Raw genomic sequence first — 20,688 nt, forward strand, 5'->3', positions numbered from 1 at the left:
AAAAAGGAAAGAACTGAAAAGAAAATGGGGATAAGGATGATTGGACGCGCTATGAGGAAAGTGTAATGAACAGTGGAAGTTGCATCATGAGATTGATTTCAATCATCGTTTCAGTCGGGAGTGCACGGCTACTCCACAGTAAACTTCCCTCTCTCTCTCTCTCTCTCTCTCTCTCTCTCCCTCTCTCCCCCCTTTCTGTTCTGCCCTGCTTTTGCAATTAATGCACCGCCTTCCCTTGGGCTCCCTCCAGTCTCCCACCATATTAGTCATCTACTCTCTCTCTCTCTCTCTCTCTCTCTTTATTTCCTTCTGTTCTGCTCTGCTCTGGTTTTCTTCACTCTGATCCCAAAGCTCCAATCTTGGCAGCAAAATTCAACAATAAGGTAAAAAACTTACCACCCTTTTCTCAAATTTTCTCACACACTCCAATTTTACTTCTAATTTTGGATGGTTTGTTTGTTTCATCACTAAACAAGTTGCTTTCCATTTGTCTCTGACCAATAACGTTATTCTTTATTTGTGCTTTTTTTTGTTTGTTTGAATTGAAACTTGAGTGATATGGGGTAATAATCACAGAGCAATCAAAGATCTGCATGTACAACTTCTCTCTCTCTCTGCACTCCAATCCATTTACTTTGATGTCTCATTTGAGTTTTGATTTCTGCTGGGTAAAAATTCAGGGGGAGAGGGAGGGAGGGAGGGAGGGAGGGGGAGAGAGAGAGAGAGAGGGAGAGAGAGAGTTAAACAGCTTAAATTTCATATTTTTGTTGCTTGGCTTTGTAAAAGACTGAAACTTTCACCGCATTCTCATAGAAAAATAAGCATACCATTGGATTTTGATGGTTGTTTGTGATTTGGGTTTTACTGCTCTGTTTGCCCCTTTTTAATAATCAAGTAATATTTGAGTGATCTCTTCTGCTCAAAAGTTTTAGGACTTTCCTTGATATTTTCTCAGGAACCAAACAAGGATTAACCCTGTGTATGCTTTTGTTTGTTTGTTTGCTTGTTTGCTTGATGATGTTACTTGGCAAAAGATCATTCCTCCTCGTCTTTTTCCTGCTTTTCCGAAATTTGCTTTCTCTCTCTCTCTGATTTCTCTCTAGTGGGAAAACAACAGTTCGTACCAATTTCTTTGTTGCCTTTACCTCTCTCTCTCTCCCCCCCTCCCTCCATCCGAAACAGGTCCGTTGACCGACCCTATGCTTTGTTTGGTTGCTGTGAAAGTGGAGGAAAATTTAAAATATACTAAAAAATTCCAAGTTGTCAAGAATATCTCGTTCTGGTTTGCTTAATTAGTATCCAATTCAAGTCGGATAAGCTTGATTGTTTCTTCATATGTTTGTGGGCACATATAATTGAGTTAAGATTTTCGATAGTCTCATTGTTCTTCTGGTTTTTTGCATCTCTGTGCAGTTCTGTTTTGCTAAGGATCTTTTAAGCGACATATGTTTATTTTACTTATATTATTGAATTTTGATGAGTCCGAATCGCATAGCTGGCTGAATACAGGGTATTTTCGTGTTGTATGGTGCATTTCTTGGTTTCCATCTATCCGATTTTAAGTGGTGCGTTTTTATTTTGGGGTCTGAATCTCATAGTTGGCAGAATACAGGGAAAATTTCGTGTTCTTGTGGTGCCATTTCTCCGTTTTTCTGTCTCCGTTAACCTCTGTTTTTATCAAGCGATATTCTAATCTAATTTATATTATAATCTACTGGTCTTTGCCATCTATTTTATATGAATCAATTTGCTCAAAATCCTACCACTTGGTTATTATCAGTGTGATTCCTCACGAAGTGCAATAGGATCAGGAGAGGACAGCCTTTCTAAGTATATTCTATTCCTTGTTTCACATGGAATTGTGTTTTTTTAATACATCTTGTTTGATTTGGTTAGTTCTTTACATGCTGCCATTTTTGCATTCTGTGTTGCCAGAGATTAAACAAGTAATTAACTAATGTCTTCTCGTTCGCCTCAGTTGGTTTTATCATTGATTCGTGATACATCCACGGATTTCATTTCACCAAGATAAAGTGACCTCATTTTTCTACATGGGCTTGTAAAGTGGCTGGTGGTTTGGATGTGTGGGAATCTTTGGTACTTGGATAGTCATTTGCTCGGTTGACCATTTGTGGTGAATTCCAGAATTTCGTGTGAGATCTGGTTGGCAAAAGTAGGACTTATCCCTTGTTAAGTTAGATGTTTTGTTTGTTGAGCTGAGGAAATGGGGGGTTGTGTTTCGACTAGTAGTCGGAGTACTCTTAGTAGCAGGAGCAATGGAGAGAGAGTTGCGCAGACAGGCCTGGGGATTGGATTTTGTGGCCAAAAGAGAACGAAGAAGACATTCTCTGACCATTCCTATACTCTTCAGAACTTACACACCTTATCCAACCGCATTTTTACCAACGGAAAGAGTCAGACTTCTTGCATATTCACACAGCAGGGCCGCAAAGGCATAAACCAGGATGCCATGGTTGTGTGGGAAGTAAGTGTTTCTACTCTGCAATCGAAATACTAATTGAACATGTTGGTAGGTAATTTCTGAACTCTTGATTTTGTAATCTTTTGAAGGATTTCATGTCCGATGATGCGATCTTTTGTGGTGTTTTTGATGGCCATGGTCCGCATGGCCATCTTGTTGCACGTAAAGTAAGGGATGCATTGCCTGTGAAGCTGCTATCCTTCTTGTATTCATATCAATCGAGGTTAAAAGGGTCCAGTAAAACATGTTTCAAAGGGAGCGTGAAGAAGTCAGATGGTGGAGATACTGAGAAGGATGGTTCGGCTGAAGAAAAATTGAATTTATCATGGAGAGACGCCTTCCTGAAGTCATATAAATCCATGGACAAGGAGCTGAGGTCGCATCCGAATTTGGATTGCTTCTGCAGTGGTAGCACTGCTGTCACTCTAGTCAAACAGGTACGGCAGCAAACACCTTCTGCACTCTTAAGTTTTCCCATTTCGTTTGCTTTGTTCTTGATTGCTTCACTTTGCAGGGGTCAAATCTTTTCATGGGTTATATTGGGGATTCTCGAGCAATCCTGGGATCAAAGGACAGTAGTGATTCAATGGTGGCAATCCAGTTGACTGTTGATTTAAAGCCCGATCTTCCAAGTATGAACCATATATATTTCTCTTCATCAATGTTTTGTCTACCTGCTTGTTTTGAACCTAACTTTGTTGGTGTTATGTAAAATTTCGTAGGGGAAGCTGAAAGGATCAAACGATGCAAGGGTAGGGTGTTTGCTTTGCAAGATGAGCCTGAAGTGTCTCGAGTATGGTTGCCTTTTGATGATGCCCCAGGCTTAGCAATGGCTCGAGCCTTCGGTGATTTCTGTTTAAAGGAGTATGGAGTGATCTCAATACCTGAGTTCTCACACCGGATACTTACTGACAGAGATCAGTTCATTGTTCTCGCTTCTGATGGGGTAAAAATTTCGTCTTATATTATATCCTCCTATATTCTCTGCAGTTTCTTTCGCTACTTTTGTTCTTTTTGGTTCGATGTTTGTAGATTATTTCAATGTGAAAATACTGGCTTTAGTAAGGGCCTATGGACCTCCTTATAAGCTGCAAAGAAAACTAGAAAATCACATAGGAATCATACAACAATGAGGAATATCCATTTGTGCTTGAAATGGCTTCCAGGAACCAACCGTGAAGTGATAGAATTACAAACATGTAGCATTTTAAGCATGATCAGGGAATTGTCGATAGATAACATGAGATGTAAAAATCCAGTAAGAAAGTCTTAGACATCTTGATTCTTAAAACGTGAGTGAGAAAAGAGTGCTCACGTCTAGCATGTTCTTGCTACTTTACTGTACACGAGAAGGCGTCGATATATGTGAAGTGGTTCCAACCTATGAGGACTGCATTGCTTGTAACTGTCCTGATTCCCTGCTAGCTCAGGGAACCTAGGCAAGCCGGAGATAACATAATTGACATTTAAATGATTGCTGCATGTCAGTGAGTACTGCTCTGCTTATTCGTGTCCTGCTTTGATCGTAATTGTTAACCTTGTTATGTCTTTCTTAATATAACTTCTCTCAAAGACGTTTAACTCGTAACATTACAGGTTTGGGATGTCTTAAGCAATGAAGAGGTTGTTGAGATAGTATCCTCAGCCCCAAGCCGGGCATCGGCTGCAAGGACTGTGGTGGACTCAGCTGCTCGTGAATGGAAACTCAAATACCCAACTTCGAAGATGGATGACTGTGCTGTTGTTTGCTTGTTTTTGGATGGGAAAATGGATTCAGAATCTGATTACGAGGAACAAGGTTTTTCATCTGCAACCATTCAAAGCAATCACTCTGGCAATGCAGCTGAATCAGATGATGGCCAGAAGTCCGAGCCATCTTTGCAGAGGAATTTCACTGTCAGATCATCTGATGAAAGTGATACTTATGGTCGACTACCGGTTGAGATTGAAGGGAATGAAGAAACAGTGGCAGCTGAAGATCAGAACTGGTCGGGTTTGGAAGGCGTGACGCGCGTGAACTCCCTTGTTCAACTTCCTAGATTTTCCGAGGAAAGGCCTTAGAAATTGTGATTCAAATATAAACGAAACCGGCTAGCTTTTGTTGTATTATGGGATTTTTTTGCCTCATTAAAATCCGAAAGAATGATAAATCTTTCTGGGTTTCCATTTCCTCAGCATTTGTTGTAGAAGGCACAAAAAGTAAGGAAACTGTTCTTATCAGGCAACTGAGGCAAATATAATTGTCTCTGTGTTTCCAAGTGTTCTGTACGTTCTTTAGTTCAGATCAGATGTAGATGCAGCCTAGATTTTAATGTTCTACGTGTCTTCTGTAAATGTATGCAATACATTACTCAGTCGAACGTCTACGTATAAATGTTTCTAATTAAATGATCATATCTGACGGTGTGAAGGATCCCGCAGCATCATGTACGCAACAGTTGATGCATTGTAAGATTCAGCTGTTGAACTGTCCAAACCCATTGCTCCCTGGATCAAGATGCACATCTTGAATAAAGCCATACTATTGTTTTAGGTAATCAGGCAACCATTTTCAGATAATGTGCATTTAAATTGTGAAATAAACACCTTGCTAAAGATAAGTGGTAGAGGGCAACCGGTAAAAACACCACCTCTTTCCTTTCTGTGAAATTTTAATTTAATGTCACTCGAAACCTTAGGCATTGTTGCAGCTTTTGTCACCTACAAAATAATGGAAGCAATATGCCAATTCATTCAAAATTTTGTTCGAATATATCACCTATAGTCTAACTCCATCTACTTCTGCGTCCCGTGATTTACAAGCAACACTTGAAAAGGTATTTTGAAGTCTGAAATATCAATCCACGTCAAGTTTGAGATGCACATGCAACCTTACAGATGAAAAAAATAGACGAAGCTGGTCATAAGTGGCAATTACAACATCAAAATTGAGGTGATTGATTACTCAATTTTCCAATTAAGTGGCGTGTTTTTGCAGCAATACCTAACATACAGGTGATATTTATAAAAAATTTTCTATGGCAAATAACTGATGCAACAATAATAAGGGAGTAGACGGGAAATTGCAATGTGGAAAATGACCCCACTAAATACCTTGCCAGTGAAGAAAAGAAAAGGAACAAACCAGAAAGAAGAAAAAAAGGGTAGTTCTGCAAAAATAAAGATGAAACCTTAAATTGCAGGCTCTTTGATTCACATTCACAGAGGAAAGAGACGGATCTGCACATGATTAATGGCCGCAAGAGTTGCTGGTACGTATTGGCAGATTTTAATATGTTTAATGTACACCTCAATCTTGGTAACCAAGAAAAGACCCCCAAGTTCTTCGCAATCACTATTCATTAACTTTTAAGCGGATCACATTCTTAAGAATTATAATCATTTTAATTTTTCAAGTTTATTAGAATATTAGTTCGAGAATTATTTTACTCCTTAGTTTTTTTCCCTTGTTAATAAAACAAGAAATTGAAAAAGTGTGGGTTTCCTCATCAAATCCGCAATCAAATATCTAAAGTTCAGATTTAAATAATTTATTTGATTTCTGTTCCCTTCTTCCTCTATTTTAAAGTTATTTTATTCTTCGATTTCTGTTAAGTAGACATATGCCCTAAAAATTTCTCTGAAGTACTGAGCGCACACGTTAAATATAATAAGGAAGGGTATCTAAATGTTGTTTTCTGGAATTTTTGCAAGACCCCACAGTCCTTTAAGTGCATCAAAATTATCGACCTAAGAAAAATCCAACACATCACTTCTCTCTCCATGCACGTATACATTTGTATACCTCCTCTCCATCCATGGCTTCGCCTAGAAACTCTGGCAATTAACTCACCGCCAACAGTTCACCCAACTTGCCAAAATTCCTCAGCTATAAGAAGAGCCCTTCTTTCTATATTCCAAATCACCAAGCTAACTGCAGCAAGAGCTACCCTTCTCTCTCATTTCTCTCTCCTCGGTTTTTGCAGCATTGCTCCGATAATGGCTTACAAAACCCGCTCTTCGGTGCCCACTCTCATCTCCATTTCCGTTATCCTTCTTGCCCTAGTAGGGGGAGCAGTTTCCGGGCGAAATGTCCGGACAACCTCCAACAAAGATGACAAGAAACAACCTCAGTGGTTTCATGACCATGACGGAAGTTTTGTCATTCCCGGCATTGGGCGTGTGATGCTACCACCACTGTATAATGTTTCACCTTATGCTCCACCCCCTAGCACCGGCAGCACTGGTGGAAGTGTGGGAAGCCCTAGTAGTGACGACTATGTTCCAGGCGGTGATGACACATACGCTCCAACCCCTGGCAATGGTGGCGGGAGCCCTACAGGTGCTCTGTTAGTATATAAGTTGTTGAGCTGATTAGTAAATGTTACAAGTTTGTTATGTGTGTTGTCTCAGCTCATAGGCTGAGCTATTGTGTAAAACTGTGATGTGTTAATTAAGTCTCATAGGGCTTATCATTTGACAAGTGTCTTGATCTTAAGATAAGTTGTAATGGTTGGTTGAGATTGAATAGAGGATATGTCTCTCTCTCTCTCTCTTCTAACAGTTAAATGACTCTTCGAGCTTTACTGCTCAGTAAGCGAAATACAATGATAGATGTTTGAGAGATATGCTCTGTGTGTTTCTTCTTCCTCTGATTTCTTCTTAAAAACCTTACAGAATATTTGTCTCAAATCTTGTTAGTCTTGGTTGTGTAGTTGTATAGCTCTGATTCTAACATGGCCTCAGAGCCGAGTTCGATCTAAAACTTCTGGGCGTTGTTTCTACGAGTGGGTGAGCTCGGATTCACAGCAAAAGCTTATTGCAGTGATTTGAGTGTCTAGTATGGCTGGATCTGGAGGAGGAGACCTTCGGGCTCCAGTTTTCAATGGCGAAAATTTTGATTTCTGGCAAATCAAAATGAAGACCATCTTTCGCTCGTATGAGCTGTGGAATATGGTGGAGAGTGGGTACAGAGCTCCGATGAAGGAGGAGGAACTCACAGAGGCGGAGAGGAAGCTGCTGCGTGAGAATGTCGTTAAGGATGCTAGAGCACTGGGTATTATTCAAGGTGCAGTTTCGGATCAAATTTTCCCGAGGATCGCAACTCAGGAAAGTGCGAAGGCTGCGTGGGACATTCTGAAACAAGAGTTCGTTGGTGATAAACAAGTAAGATCCGTGAAACTCCAAGGTCTTAGGCGAGATTTTGAATACACTCGCATGAATGATAGTGAATCTCTTTCTGTGTATATTGCTAAATTGTTTGATCTGATTAATCAAATGAAGAGCTATGGTGAGGATCTGAGTAATCAAAGAATTGTTCAGAAATTGTTAATTAGTTTACCTAAGTCCTATGATAGTATTGCAGCTGTGATAGAGAATACTAAGGATTTAGACACCATAGATGCACAGGATGTTGTAGCTATTTTGAAGGGGTATGAACAAAGGTTGGATAGACATGGAGAGAGTAGTATGGAGAAAGCATTTGCTAGTTTGAAATTTGTTCCGAAGTCTAATAGGTTCACTGGTCAGCCAAACAGTAACAAATATCACAAGAATTTTAAGCCAAAAGAGAAACAATGGAGTAACAAGGGTGATTGGAGTAATAAGGGTGGATTCACTGTGAAAAATGAGACAAACAACACTGGGGATAAGTGTAAGTTCTGTGATAAACTTCATTATGGAGAGTGTTGGCTTAAAAACAAAGTTAAGTGTCACAAGTGCAACAAAATTGGGCATATTGCAAGGTATTGTAATATGAACAAGGCTGTGCAGCATGTGAACTTTGCTAATCAGGTTGAAGAAACTGGAAATTTGTTTTATGCAAATCATTCTGGAGAAGTGAGGAAGATAAGTGATGAATGGTATATAGATAGTGGATGTAGTAATCATATGACATCCAGAGAAGATCTACTTGTTGATATAGACAGGAAAGTGAAAGCCAAAGTCCAAGTTGGCACTGGAGTTTTGGTTGAAGTTGAAGGGAAAGGGACACTGATCATTGAAACTGTAAAGGGTCGAAGATATATAAAAGAAGTTATGTTAGTACCTGGTCTTGCAGAAAACTTGTTAAGTGTGGGACAAATGACTGAGCACGGTTATTTTCTGTTATTTGGAGATTATAAGGTGGATGTGTTTGATGATAGATACTTACAAAATCTGGTAGTCAGTGTGAAGCAGAAAGGAAATAAATGTTTTCCTTTGATTCTCAACACAAACAAGGAGCTTGCATTGAGGACAAATGTGCAGGAGTGTGTTAGAATTTGGCACAAGAGGTTTGGGCATCTAAATTTCAGAAGTCTCAAACTGTTACAGAGTCAAGAGATGGTTTTGGGGCTGCCTGAAATTCAAGACAGTGAATCTGTGTGTCAAAGCTGTGCACTGGGGAAAAATCACAGGGAACCATTTCCCAAAGAATCAATGTGGAGAGCAAAGAAACCACTTGAGCTAATACACTCAGATGTGTGTGGTCCCATGCAAACATCAAGTTTGAGTGGCAATCGATACTTCATTACATTTATAGATGACTATTCAAGAATGTGCTGGGTATATTTCTTGAGAAACAAATCTGAGGTTTTCTATGTGTTTAAGAAATTTAAAGCCATGGTTGAGCTTCAAAGTGGATACCATGTTAAGAAGTTGAGAACAGATAGAGGAGGAGAGTTCAACTCAAACGAGTTTGGAAAATTCTGTGAAGACTTGGGGATAGAAAGACAGCTCACAATTGCATACTCTCCACAGCAAAACGGAGTAGCAGAAAGGAAAAACAGGACAATTGTGGAGATGGCAAAGTGCATGATCTTTGAGAAAGATCTCCCATACAATCTCTGGTGTGAAGCAGTAAACACATCTGTGTATCTGCTAAACAGGAGTCCTACAAAAGCAGTGAAAGATACTACACCTTTTGAGAAATTTAGTGGTAGAAAACCTGGGGTTAAGCACTTGAAAGTGTTTGGTTCAGTTTGTTATTCACTTATTCCAGGGAATCTAAGACACAAATTAGAAGAAACAAGTGTCATGGGTGTTTTCATTGGATATGGCACTTGTGAAAAGGGGTATAGGATACTGAATCCTTTAACTCAAAAGGTGCTGTTATCTCGAGATGTAATTTTTGATGAGAATGGTAGATGGGATTGGGAGAAAAACAAAGTCAAGGAAGTTTGTATTCCTTTATCTGCAGCTGAATCTTCAGAGTTTGATAGAATTGATGAGTTGACTGATGTTCATGCACAAGAAGAATCTGAAGGGTCTCAAATTCAAGCTAGAAGTCCTTCAGTTACTGCTATTTGTGAGTCAAGTAATTCACTGATCTCACCTCAGTATGATAATACTCCACTGAGGTATAGGAACTTGAGTGAGATCTATGAGAGGTGTCACTTATGTATTGTTGAACCTGAATCATTTGATGAAGCTGCACAGGATGCAGCTTGGAAAAAGGCAATGCAGGATGAAATGAATATGATTGAGAAAAATCAGACATGGGAGTTGGTGAGAAGACCTTCAAATAAGCCTGTGATTGGGGTAAAATGGGTGTACAAAACAAAGCTGAATTTGGATGGAACAGTGCAGAAGAACAAGGCTAGACTTGTTGCAAAAGGCTATGCACAAAAGCCTGGGATTGATTTTAATGAGACTTTTGCACCTGTTGCAAGGTTAGACACTGTTAGAACTCTGATTGCACTGGCAGCAAAGAATAAATGGAAGTTATTTCAACTAGATGTGAAGTCAGCTTTTCTAAATGGAGTATTAGAAGAGGAAGTATATGTTGAACAGCCAGATGGGTTTGTGGTGCAAGGAGAGGAAGAAAAGGTTTACAGATTACATAAAGCCTTGTATGGTCTAAAACAGGCACCTAGGGCCTGGTATGGTGAAATAGATTCATATCTAATGCTCTGTGGATTTAAGAAAAGCATCAGTGAGGCAACTCTGTACACCAAGTACAAGGGAGACACAGATTTGATCATAGTATCCATCTATGTCGATGACATTATATACACTGGAAACTGTCAAGAGTTAATGGATGGTTTTAAAACTGAGATGATGCATAAGTATGAGATGACAGATCTTGGTCTGTTACATCACTTTCTTGGAATGAGAGTGATTCAAACTGAGGAATGCATCTTCATTCATCAGAGAAATTATGCCTTATCTCTTCTGAAGAAATTCGGATTACAGAATTGCAAATCAGTACATACTCCTTTGGTTCCAAGTGATAAACTGAGAAAAGAAGATGGAAGTGGAAATGCAGATGAAGCTCAGTATAGACAGATTGTAGGTAGTCTGCTGTATCTCACAGCAACTAGACCTGATATAATGTATGCTGCCTGTCTCTTAGCTCGGTTTATGCATTGCCCCACTAACAAGCACTATGGAACAGCAAAGAGAGTATTGAGATATGTTCAAGGAACTCTCGATTTCGGGTTGGAATACAAGAAAGGTGAAGGAACACTCTTAATGGGATACTGTGACAGTGACTGGAGTGGCTCAGAGGATGATATGAAAAGCACGTCCGGGTATGCCTTTACATTTGGAAATGGGATTTTCTCTTGGTCTTCAGTCAAGCAACAATGTGTTGCATTATCAACAGCTGAAGCAGAGTATATCAGTGCTTCTGAAGCAACAACACAGGCTACTTGGTTGAGATTTGTTCTAGAGGATTTTGGTGAAATGCAAACTGTTGCAACACCAATAAATTGTGACAATACATCAGCCATAGCCATCACCAAGAATCCCATCTTTCATCAGAAAACCAAGCATATAAACAGAAGATATCACTTCATAAAGGAAGCATTGCAGCAAGGAGTAATTGATTTAATTTACTGTCCTACTAAGGAGCAACTAGCAGATATCTTTACAAAAGCATTGGCAAAGGAGCAGTTCACTTATTTGAGAAATCTTCTTGGGGTGAAATCAGTTCACAACTTAAAGGGGAGTGTTAGTATATAAGTTGTTGAGCTGATTAGTAAATGTTACAAGTTTGTTATGTGTGTTGTCTCAGCTCATAGGCTGAGCTATTGTGTAAAACTGTGATGTGTTGATTAAGTCTCATAGGGCTTATCATTTGACAAGTGTCTTGATCTTAAGATAGGTTGTAATGGTTGGTTGAGATTGAATAGAGGATATGTCTCTCTCTCTCTCTTTTAACAGTTAAATGACTCTTCGAGCTTTACTGCTCAGTAAGGGAAATACAATGATAGATGTTTCAGAGATATGCTCTGTGTGTTTCTTCTTCCTCTGATTTCTTCTTAAAAACCTTACAGAATATTTGTCTCAAATCTTGTTAGTCTTGGTTGTGTAGTTGTATAGCTCTGATTCTAACATGCTCCAACTCCCTGAATTCGTTTGGCAATGAGCTTTGATTTGAATAAGCGCGCTAGGTCATGATTCTGTATCCGTCGACTAGTTGTATGTGTTTTTCTTCTTCTGTCTATTCAGTTTGAGAGAGCTAGAATCTTGAGAGACTGCTGCTTCTCTAGCTTCGAATAAAGTAGTTACGTAAATAAATCTATGTTTTGCTGTTTTTATTTGGTAGTTCCACTTCTAGTGTGAATCAATGAATGCTCGTCAGCAGCTGTTATTCTCTTGACTCTTTAACCATGCTTTTGTGTTTGCAAGTATGCGTGTGAGAGAGAGGAAGCTTACTTTTTGGGCAATGATTTTTCACGCTCGTGTTTGCAGGGTTAGGAACTGATTGCGGAAATCACTTCCCTACTATTTTTTTTTGTGCAAACCAAATATTTTTACAAGGTAGACCTAATAGAAGAAGCAACTAGACCTACTAATCAGAAACAAATTAATTACACCAGCAAGCAAAAAGAATATGTTCAAATCCGACATTAATTCCAAAGCCAATCAACATCAAGGCTTTTCAACGAATTAGTAAAGCTAGAAAAAAATTTCGTCAAATTAATAAATGGTTAGGTGAGGGAAAGCCTTGGCACAACGGAAAACTAGCTCCTTTATGACCCAAAGGTCACATGTTCGAATCGTGAAAACAACCTCTTTGCAAAGTAAAGGTAAGACTGCGTACAATACACGTTCCCTCACCATTGCTATTAAATGGTTAGATGTGCCATCAATCAAAGATTAGATATAAACCCCACTTGTTAACTTCATTTTGGTATGAAAGCAATTCACAAAACACCTTCTAGTTCTTAATAGAAAGACATAATCCATCATCTTAATTCATATATGAATGTTACACTTGAACATATGTGATGTACCCAGAAGTTTAGCCATAAAAAAACAACTGTTTCTAAATTACATTGGATCAAAAGGGAACAAGAAATTTTCGATTCACCCAAAAACATCGTGAATTTGGGTTTGCAAAATCTGAATTCAACCAAGCCAACACCCATGAAGTTCTTCAAGCTTGGACCTGTACATGTTACATAATCCAGTAGAAATGTTACTAAAAGAAACAGCTGCAAATGCATAAACAACTGCTATAGTTACTAATCAATAATCCTAAACTGGAGCCTGCATACGTTTCTAAGTGGGAATCACAAGCAATCTTCATTTTATCGATTGAGCCCTACGACCATTCAACAACATTATACTAAAAAATGTTCAGAAACTAAAGACGCATTGGTTTAGATATAACCATAAGCCAATTGACGCGAAACGGCGTTTAAATCTGAGTGCATTTCATTAATCCTAGTCAAGTAAATAGAGAAATGACCAGTTGAAAAAAACTGGTTCACAGGACCAGCTCCTCTTGAAAATAGTCCACCTGAAATTGATTTTCCTCGTCCTTGAAAAATCTAAGGAACTGACAAGTTTATTGTTTGTTTGGATTTATAACAACATGCGCAGAAACTTACCATATTTGGCATTCAACAGCCGTATTTATGCCTAGAATAAATACCAGCACCAACCACAGAATTTTCACATTGAACACCAGCCATCAAATTCAACAACTACCCAGAAGAGAACAAATTGCAACTCCACAGATACCAAACTTCATTTTAGTTTCAATGAATTCAAAGTCCTATTGATACCTCTACCTATCCATTCAATTACAATTACAACCGCCAATCTCGCCTAACCAAGTTGGCTAAAGCAGTGTGCTTTCTCGTCTCCACCCAAGTTCGAATTCCTGTCCTCTAGTTTAGATTATAATAGAATATCGCTCCAATAAAAACAACATTACTTTTTGAAACTAAATACAGATACAGTTACTCAAGCTACATCCAATTACACCATGGATACAAATTAAAGGTTCGACATTTATTAATTTAAGCTATCTATTTAGCTGCTCCTTAACTTGATTATCACAAAAAGTTTCTTTTCTGTACCCAAATCAACAAAAATGGTCGGACCTACAACAATCAAGAAATCACAGGAGGAACCCATTACACAAATTGCATTCAGAATACCAAAAATTGAGGGAAAAAAAAACATCAACGAAATTGAGAGGAGGGATCGGAGGATCAACCTGATTCGAAACAATGCTGGTGTCTAGAGAGAGAAAAAATCGGATGCAATCTTGAAGATGAGGAAGCAGAGGAACGCGAAAAAGATCGAGAGGAAGAGGTAATCCACGAAGACGAAGAACTCGGTGGAGCCGTGGCTCCTCTTCTTCTTATTCTTCGCGACGCTGGCGTCCTTAGATTCTTGGCGCAATTCTTCGACCTTCGCCATTGTTGTTTTCTGACCCGGTTCAGGCGATATCGGATCTAAAAAGGGGTACCGAGATCGAGGTGCAAGAGAATTTTCAGATCTGGGGTTCGTTCTGTAATTTCAAAAATTTTGGGGTGCTGCTATTTGCTTGAGGGAGGCAGAGGAAGTTGGTTTCTGTCGACGGCAGTTGGATCCCGCGCGATTTGTGAAATGTTGGGTGGTCACGTGCACTGCATGTGATGTACCATGGAAATGGCCCTTTTAACGCCACATTGGATTAAAAAGATGTTCGATAGTAATGCCCGCTGTGAATACATCTGTTCGGTAAGAACCACCGAACACTTCAAAGGATTTCGATGAGGACTAGATTTCTCAACTTTGGAAGGGGATATTCGAATTTAGACCTTGGGTGTAGCTGAGAGTGTTATTTAACAAACTGAACTACAAATTCCTAGCTAAAAATAAAGACGATACTTGGCTACTTTCTTTGTGCAATTTTTGTTTATGGTGTGTTTTTGATGAGTTCTCTTTACACTTATCAAATTATAAATTGCTAGAAAGACGGATGATTGTGCTCAATTAAAAATGTCCTAATTTAAAACTCAAAAGTAGCTGTTCTTATTTGAATGGTAATTATAGTTTGACACGTGCACAAAAATATTTCTTTTAATATTTAAATAAATCATTGCAGCATATATGTGAAACTGTGATTTGTTAAGAAGATGAAGCTCATTCCAAGGAAGAAGCCAAGCAATGTTCTCAAAATTCGCCGAAAAAGGCAGTCATTTCAACATCAAGAAACATCAAGTAGTTACAAAATCTCTTCTTATTCTTCTTTATGGCATTATTATTACAAGTATACAGTTTCTCCAAGCTACAACCTGAGTTGCAGTACCTGTTGAAATTTACAGCTACTCCAATGAATATACATAGAACGAGATCGCCAGGGGGAGCTGACTGAATTTGAGAACGAATATAGAACAGATTTGGCAGGAAAATTATTCTTCGTATCATAATGTTTGGTTAGGATAACCAATAATTGCTGGTCTCCCAAGCTACATAGCTCATGCTGCTTCATATTATATTGTGGTCTGCACAGCCATTGAATGATGATCTCCCCTAACAAGTACTTTCCTCGCAGTTCTCGTATAGAAATTTTGCGCTTCCAAACACTAATAGGGTGGAAACAGTGGTTACTGCATTGGCTGTAGAAAACCGTCTCAGTACCATGCTTTTCAGAATTTAGTCCTGCACACGGAATCACGTATTTCATTATTTGAAGATTTCATTGTTGGACCCAAACATGTATTAAGATTCTGAAAAAGGCCCTACAGTAACAGCTAACGTGACATACCTTTGAAGAACTGCTTGACGAAGAAGCAGAATCTGCACCAGAAGATGCCTCGGATAAACTGGAATCTGCATTCTCATTTGAATAACTGCCCAAAGAAAATTTAACCAGTGAGAAACGATATTACACATATTGAAATTAACAGGCATACAAAATAGGGCAGACTACCCTTATCAGGGTAGGGGTTCCCACACAGAAATTCTCGCCATTTAAAAGAAACTAAGATTGGAGGCTTACGTTGAGAGAATAGTAACCCAAATAAGCTCCACACAGTCCACCCAAAGAAGCCTTTGTTCAACAGGGATCAGGCCATACGTAACCACATGAGCAAATGGCCAAAGTTTCCATCCCGCCTGTCATGCCAATTTACTCACGAATATAAGTAGGTTACCACTTACAATATACCAATCAAACCCGTATTCATAGAAACTCAAACCACAAGAAGCATTTAGATCAAATATCGAAGTCATAATAATTTCTGCTTAATTTTAGTTGCTAGGTTCAAACAGAAACTATAATGAATTTATATTCATGTTTTTACCATCCACCCTCGACCCTTGTATATACTTTTTTTAAGGTATCACGTTAACCTCTGCTGGTATGACTGTATGCGTACAAGTGAAAGAAACAATTACTACTTTTGGAGACCACATTAGCTCAAAATTCAAATGTTCTCTTCTTTTAGATATACTTTTGTACTTTACCGACATATGGAAGTTCTTTTACCCGTTATTGTTACATGATCTATTAATATAATCAGCAGCATATGAAGCAAAACAAGCTATGATAACTGGGTCAGAGAACTTAAATCAGATATAAGTGAAGAGATCCTCCTCAAGTGTTTTTACAGAAATCCAACTCTATCTGGTAAAAAAATAATCTCGCAATCCATTCAAAACAAGCAAAATACAATCACAAAAACAAAAACAAGACATTTAAAACTGATAAGGAAGATTTAGAAGAGTTTCTTACAGTCAGCATTGGCACAAATGTAGCCCTCAATTCATCAAAAATCTTGGTTGGGGACTCGAAACGCAAGAACCCCAGAACCACAAAATAGATGCTGTTCCAAATGGCTGACCAGACAGTTTGATCAAAGGCTATTTTGGCAGGGACCACCCACCAATCCTCCAAAGGAAAAAGAGCCTGAAAATCGGAGTCAATAAGTTTAGCCATTCATAGAAACTCATCAAACAAGCCAGAAATAAGCAAATATAAACCAGAATTCTCACCTCACAAAATTGGTAATAAAAATGGGAGAGGGATCCATGGAAAGTAAACCCAACAAGGCCTGATCTGAACATGCGTTTCCGGTCAAAATCCAAAAGCGGCTTCCCTTCAAAACACTTCACATACAATAGGAAACAACTAAGAAACCATAAAAACAAGCCATGACTGAGACAAACTTTATCCAATCTTATCTGAAGACAGTGAAGAGAGACTTACTTGGGCAATCCAATCTCCTAGAGTATAGACAACACCACTTATCACCATTTTGGCAAAAACCGGATTTGCTTTAAGAGCTTGTTCATATGCAATCCAATTGTGTTCCGGTACATATCTTAGTATCTCATAAAGCGTCCATCCCTTAAAAACGTCTCAAAAATTAAGCTTTGACATCCAAAATACAACAAGTTACAGAGGCAACCACCTTATTCAATATAGAGAAGAAAAGAACTCAATTTCGATTCAGCTCATCATTCAAACATGTAAAGGTTAACTTAAAAAGTATTAAGGATCAACCCATTCCAAAAACAAAGCTGAAGACTTCAAGCAAATTAACAAATTAACAAATTAAGCCAAACAACACAACCCTTTAAACCTTCTTCAGCTTACTTGCATCAAAATCCATGAATTCACAGATACCAATTTCAATTCGGTTCATCATTCTACTAAAAGATGTTCCAAATCCAGCAGAGAAACTTAACTAAGTATAGATTAAAGTATTAAGAATCAACCAATTCGAGAATTAAAGCTGAAAACTTTAATCAATTAATCAACAAACTAAGATAAACCCATAAGACGAAACCCTTCAAAGAGTCATATGAGCATCATTATCCATGAACACACAGACCAATATATTTACAGATATACATACACACACATATGAATGAGATCACTTACATGCCAATAATCGTGGTCGATTGTGAGCAACTTAGAGACCGCAAAGGTCCCCAATCCCAGAACAATCAACGCATTAATTGCTCTGCTCGTCAGCTTATCCAAATCATCCCCCTCTCCTTTCTCCTCCGACGATGTCGAAAGAGCCTGAAACTCTTCCGACCCATTAACCAGTAACCTGCTATCTTGCTCCTCTGCAAGTTTTTCCTTCAATGGAACCACCTCTCTGTCCTCAGCGACCGACCCCACAATCCAGCTTCGTTTTTTCCGGGTCGGGAAGCCCGAAAGCCTTGGTGGGTCGGGTTTGCTGGAGGCTTGGTTGCAGAAGAAGAGTGAAAGCGAGTTGGGTTTGTGAGATTGAGCAACGAAGGAGGAGGTTGAGGGTGAAGGGAGGTTGTGAGCTGCGATTATGTTTAGAGTAGACATTTGTCGGGTTAATCGACAGAGCTTTCGGAGAAATTGAGGAAGTTCAACGTAATGTACTGTCTATGATTTTACGTGGGAGTTTTTGGGACTGAAATGTTTGCTTCTTTGATCGAAAAAATAACACAAGTCTTGGATTTCTGAGTGGAACAGAGAAAAGGATCGTGCTTGCCTTCTTTACCATACATTAACACATGCTTCTACTGTTTTCCGTTTGACTTTTGAAACGCGAAAGTCTGACACGATCAATACGAATTTTGACGCAAGAAACAAATGTTAAAATTACACCATCGACAACTTTCAATTTAGTTTCATTGTACATATCTAAATTCTTGATTAATTTAATTTAATTTTTTTTCCTTTTCCGCCATAAAAGATTAAAGAATGTAGACTAAGCATGGTTAGTTTTTTGTATACGTGACACGAGTTTTGAGGAGAATAACAGTTTTTTTGAGTTAGGAGTGAGCAAAAACGAACTCTATAGATATATATAGATATATAAAAAGAAGGGAAGGTTGATTATAAATTTGCCTTATTAATTTATTTCGTTTTATTTATGGCATGACACAACGAAGTTCATGGAGTTCTGCTACAATCTTCAGGGCCAAAACGCAATGTCCTTCTACCGGGATCATATATGAAACGCTGATTTGTTTGCTGGTATGCACCTATTACGGTATCATCACTTTCGTTGAACATTGCCAAGCAAAAATACTCTCGCCTGTAGGACCGCCCGGTTAGATCAACAAGAAACGCTGCCTGAGGCTGCAACAGAAGATCAGCACCTCTCAAATGGAATGTGATTGTTGGAAGATTCATAAATCCTTCTCTTCTGACCGTTGATCTTTGGTAGCACAAATTGAAGTCTTCTCTATGAATCCTTGTTATATTACGATACCTAGAGAAGTAATTCACGAGTGCTCGTTCCAAGATTTCGTAGGCTGGTTGAATAAGTCCTGAGTAAGCATAGTTCCTGTATCTATTAGTGTCCCACCACAAAACTGCGGCCTCCTAGCAAAATGTTCGGGTGGGATATGTAGACGCAAACTTGCAACACTAATGTCTAGCATGTTCAGAAAGTAAGGAATAAGTCTACCAAATTTTGCTAACTCAGTCTGTTGAAAAGATGGTCTATTGGGTATGTCTGCACCAAATCTCAGATATGTGTTGGGACTGTGATGGTCATAGGGCATTCTTTGGAGGCAATGTGAGAACTGGCCTTCGGAAATAGAACCTAATTGGCTGACAAGAGAATGAGGTGACCATCCCAAGCCTAATATTCCAGCGACATTACCTCCCTCTTCACCATAAGCATCCATACCTATCTGATTAATATACCACAACCGAAAATTATATTTGGAACCCTTTCACTCCGCATTGAGTTTGATTCAAAAGTAAAGGTTTCGGACGCAAGATAGCCTTCAGTTGTAGCCTCATCGTCATACACTATATGGTATGAGCAAAAGTTTCCGATGCATTTTCCAGGAAAGCAAAGGGGATGACGATCACAAATAAGTTTTCTATAAGAAGAAGATTGCGAATGATTGAAAACGGGGTTGTTTTGGTGAAAGCTGTGGTGCCCTGGACCTTTACATTCTTGGCATTGTAGCCACATAAGGTCACTCCCCGTGTCCATGTCAAGAAAGTAAGCAATGGGCTGTGACATCCTGAATGTGCCTATGTTCACTTGCACCATGAACGTAACGCCTTCTGGCAATCAACTTTCGGACGCACAAAATTGGTACCTGAGTTAAAATTGCTGGGCTGTAAACGTTCATTCCTTAGGCATTTGACGCGGGCTTTTGATTGTAGAACGAGGTTTTGTGTTCTTTGTGGTGTGAGGTTAGGTTGGTAAAGAGGTGACTCCGGGGAGTCGCGGTGAATGAGCTTAATAGTCAACCCTAGTTTTGCATTTTCGACTCCTGGTAACAAAATAATTGATGACAGAATGTATAGACAAAGAAAGATTACTTTGTTGGCCATGAAAATTCCAAATGTAGGCAATCTTGTTTGAGATCGTTTATTCTAAGAGCAAAAATGAGAGGTTTTACAATGCAGATTGTGAGCTTTTGTTAATAGAAAAATGCCTTAAATTTAAAGTAGAGATTTGATAGTTAAGACGGATTAATTAGACGATCTTGATTTGTATGAAACTTCTTTTTGGTTTTTTAGGATGAGGATCCTCTACATTTTATGAAAAAAAAAATATAATTAATTTATTAAATACGTGGCATTGTTAGAACCCTTGGATCATTTTGGACAGTGCGAATTAGAAGACTTTATGAATGAGGATCCTCTCCGGATCCTCTTTGTGAGGATCCTGGGGATTCTCCAATCACATCCGTTTATCGTATATCGTGCGGCCAGAAATCATTGTAAATTTTTTATTTAAAATTAAACAGTACCTGAAGAAAACTGACCACACAATGTATGATGAACGAATGTAATTGGAGGATCCCCGGATCCTCATTCGACTTTTATAGTCTTGCACTCTACTTTAAACAAATCTGAAATGCTAGATTTTTTAAATTTTTTTTCAAAAAATGCCAAATTGTTTTAATTTGTGGAAGTTGTAATATGTCCTTTATTAACACAATTTTGACCTTTTTTTCTATAAAAAAAATAAATAAATTGTGTTCAAGGCTGACAAGACAAAGAAGATTGAACTCATCTTTGAAACTTTTATTTATTTCTGATCTGATAGTATTCCTTA

The 20,688-nt window shown here is 38.6% G+C and overlaps 3 protein-coding genes and 1 long non-coding RNA gene across 6 annotated transcripts; 1 reads left to right on the forward strand and 3 right to left on the reverse strand.

The window, feature by feature from the left end:
- The first annotated feature begins 179 nt into the window (after positions 1–179).
- On the forward strand, positions 180–4,764 carry LOC137739749 (probable protein phosphatase 2C 52). 3 transcript variants are annotated; one of them, XM_068479439.1, is made up of 6 exons: positions 180–383; positions 1,979–2,485; positions 2,572–2,919; positions 2,997–3,114; positions 3,205–3,428; positions 4,079–4,764. In XM_068479439.1, exons 2-6 carry the CDS (start codon positions 2,225–2,227, stop codon positions 4,541–4,543), a joined length of 1,416 nt encoding a protein of 471 aa, XP_068335540.1. In that variant the 5' UTR covers positions 180–383; positions 1,979–2,224; the 3' UTR covers positions 4,544–4,764. The 3 variants fall into 3 exon arrangements, with proteins under 3 accessions (XP_068335540.1, XP_068335543.1, XP_068335541.1); XM_068479442.1 differs by lacking the exon at positions 180–383 and adding an exon at positions 572–595; XM_068479440.1 differs by lacking the exon at positions 180–383 and adding an exon at positions 1,500–1,830.
- Positions 4,765–13,573: 8,809 nt separating this feature from the next.
- On the reverse strand, positions 13,574–14,290 carry LOC137738765 (uncharacterized). Its single transcript, XR_011069053.1, has 2 exons — positions 13,896–14,290; positions 13,574–13,779 (listed from the first exon to the last, which is right to left on the reverse strand). It is a non-coding gene; the product is annotated as an uncharacterized lncRNA (long non-coding RNA).
- A 523-nt stretch (positions 14,291–14,813) lies between these two features.
- On the reverse strand, positions 14,814–18,144 carry LOC137740054 (uncharacterized). Its single transcript, XM_068479843.1, has 7 exons — positions 17,556–18,144; positions 16,878–17,018; positions 16,664–16,777; positions 16,404–16,577; positions 15,669–15,784; positions 15,435–15,519; positions 14,814–15,328 (listed from the first exon to the last, which is right to left on the reverse strand). The coding sequence occupies exons 1-7, from the start codon at positions 17,976–17,978 to the stop codon at positions 15,323–15,325; spliced, it is 1,059 nt and encodes a 352-aa protein (XP_068335944.1). The 5' UTR covers positions 17,979–18,144; the 3' UTR covers positions 14,814–15,322.
- Positions 18,145–18,551: 407 nt separating this feature from the next.
- On the reverse strand, positions 18,552–19,294 carry LOC137739422 (aspartic proteinase CDR1-like). The gene is made up of 2 exons (XM_068478989.1): positions 19,024–19,294; positions 18,552–18,931 (listed from the first exon to the last, which is right to left on the reverse strand). Exons 1-2 carry the CDS (start codon positions 19,292–19,294, stop codon positions 18,552–18,554), a joined length of 651 nt encoding a protein of 216 aa, XP_068335090.1.
- Between the last annotated feature and the right edge of the window lie 1,394 nt (positions 19,295–20,688).

Source organism: Pyrus communis, chromosome 7 (assembly GCF_963583255.1).
Source record: "Pyrus communis chromosome 7, drPyrComm1.1, whole genome shotgun sequence".
NCBI lineage: Eukaryota > Viridiplantae > Streptophyta > Magnoliopsida > Rosales > Rosaceae > Pyrus > Pyrus communis.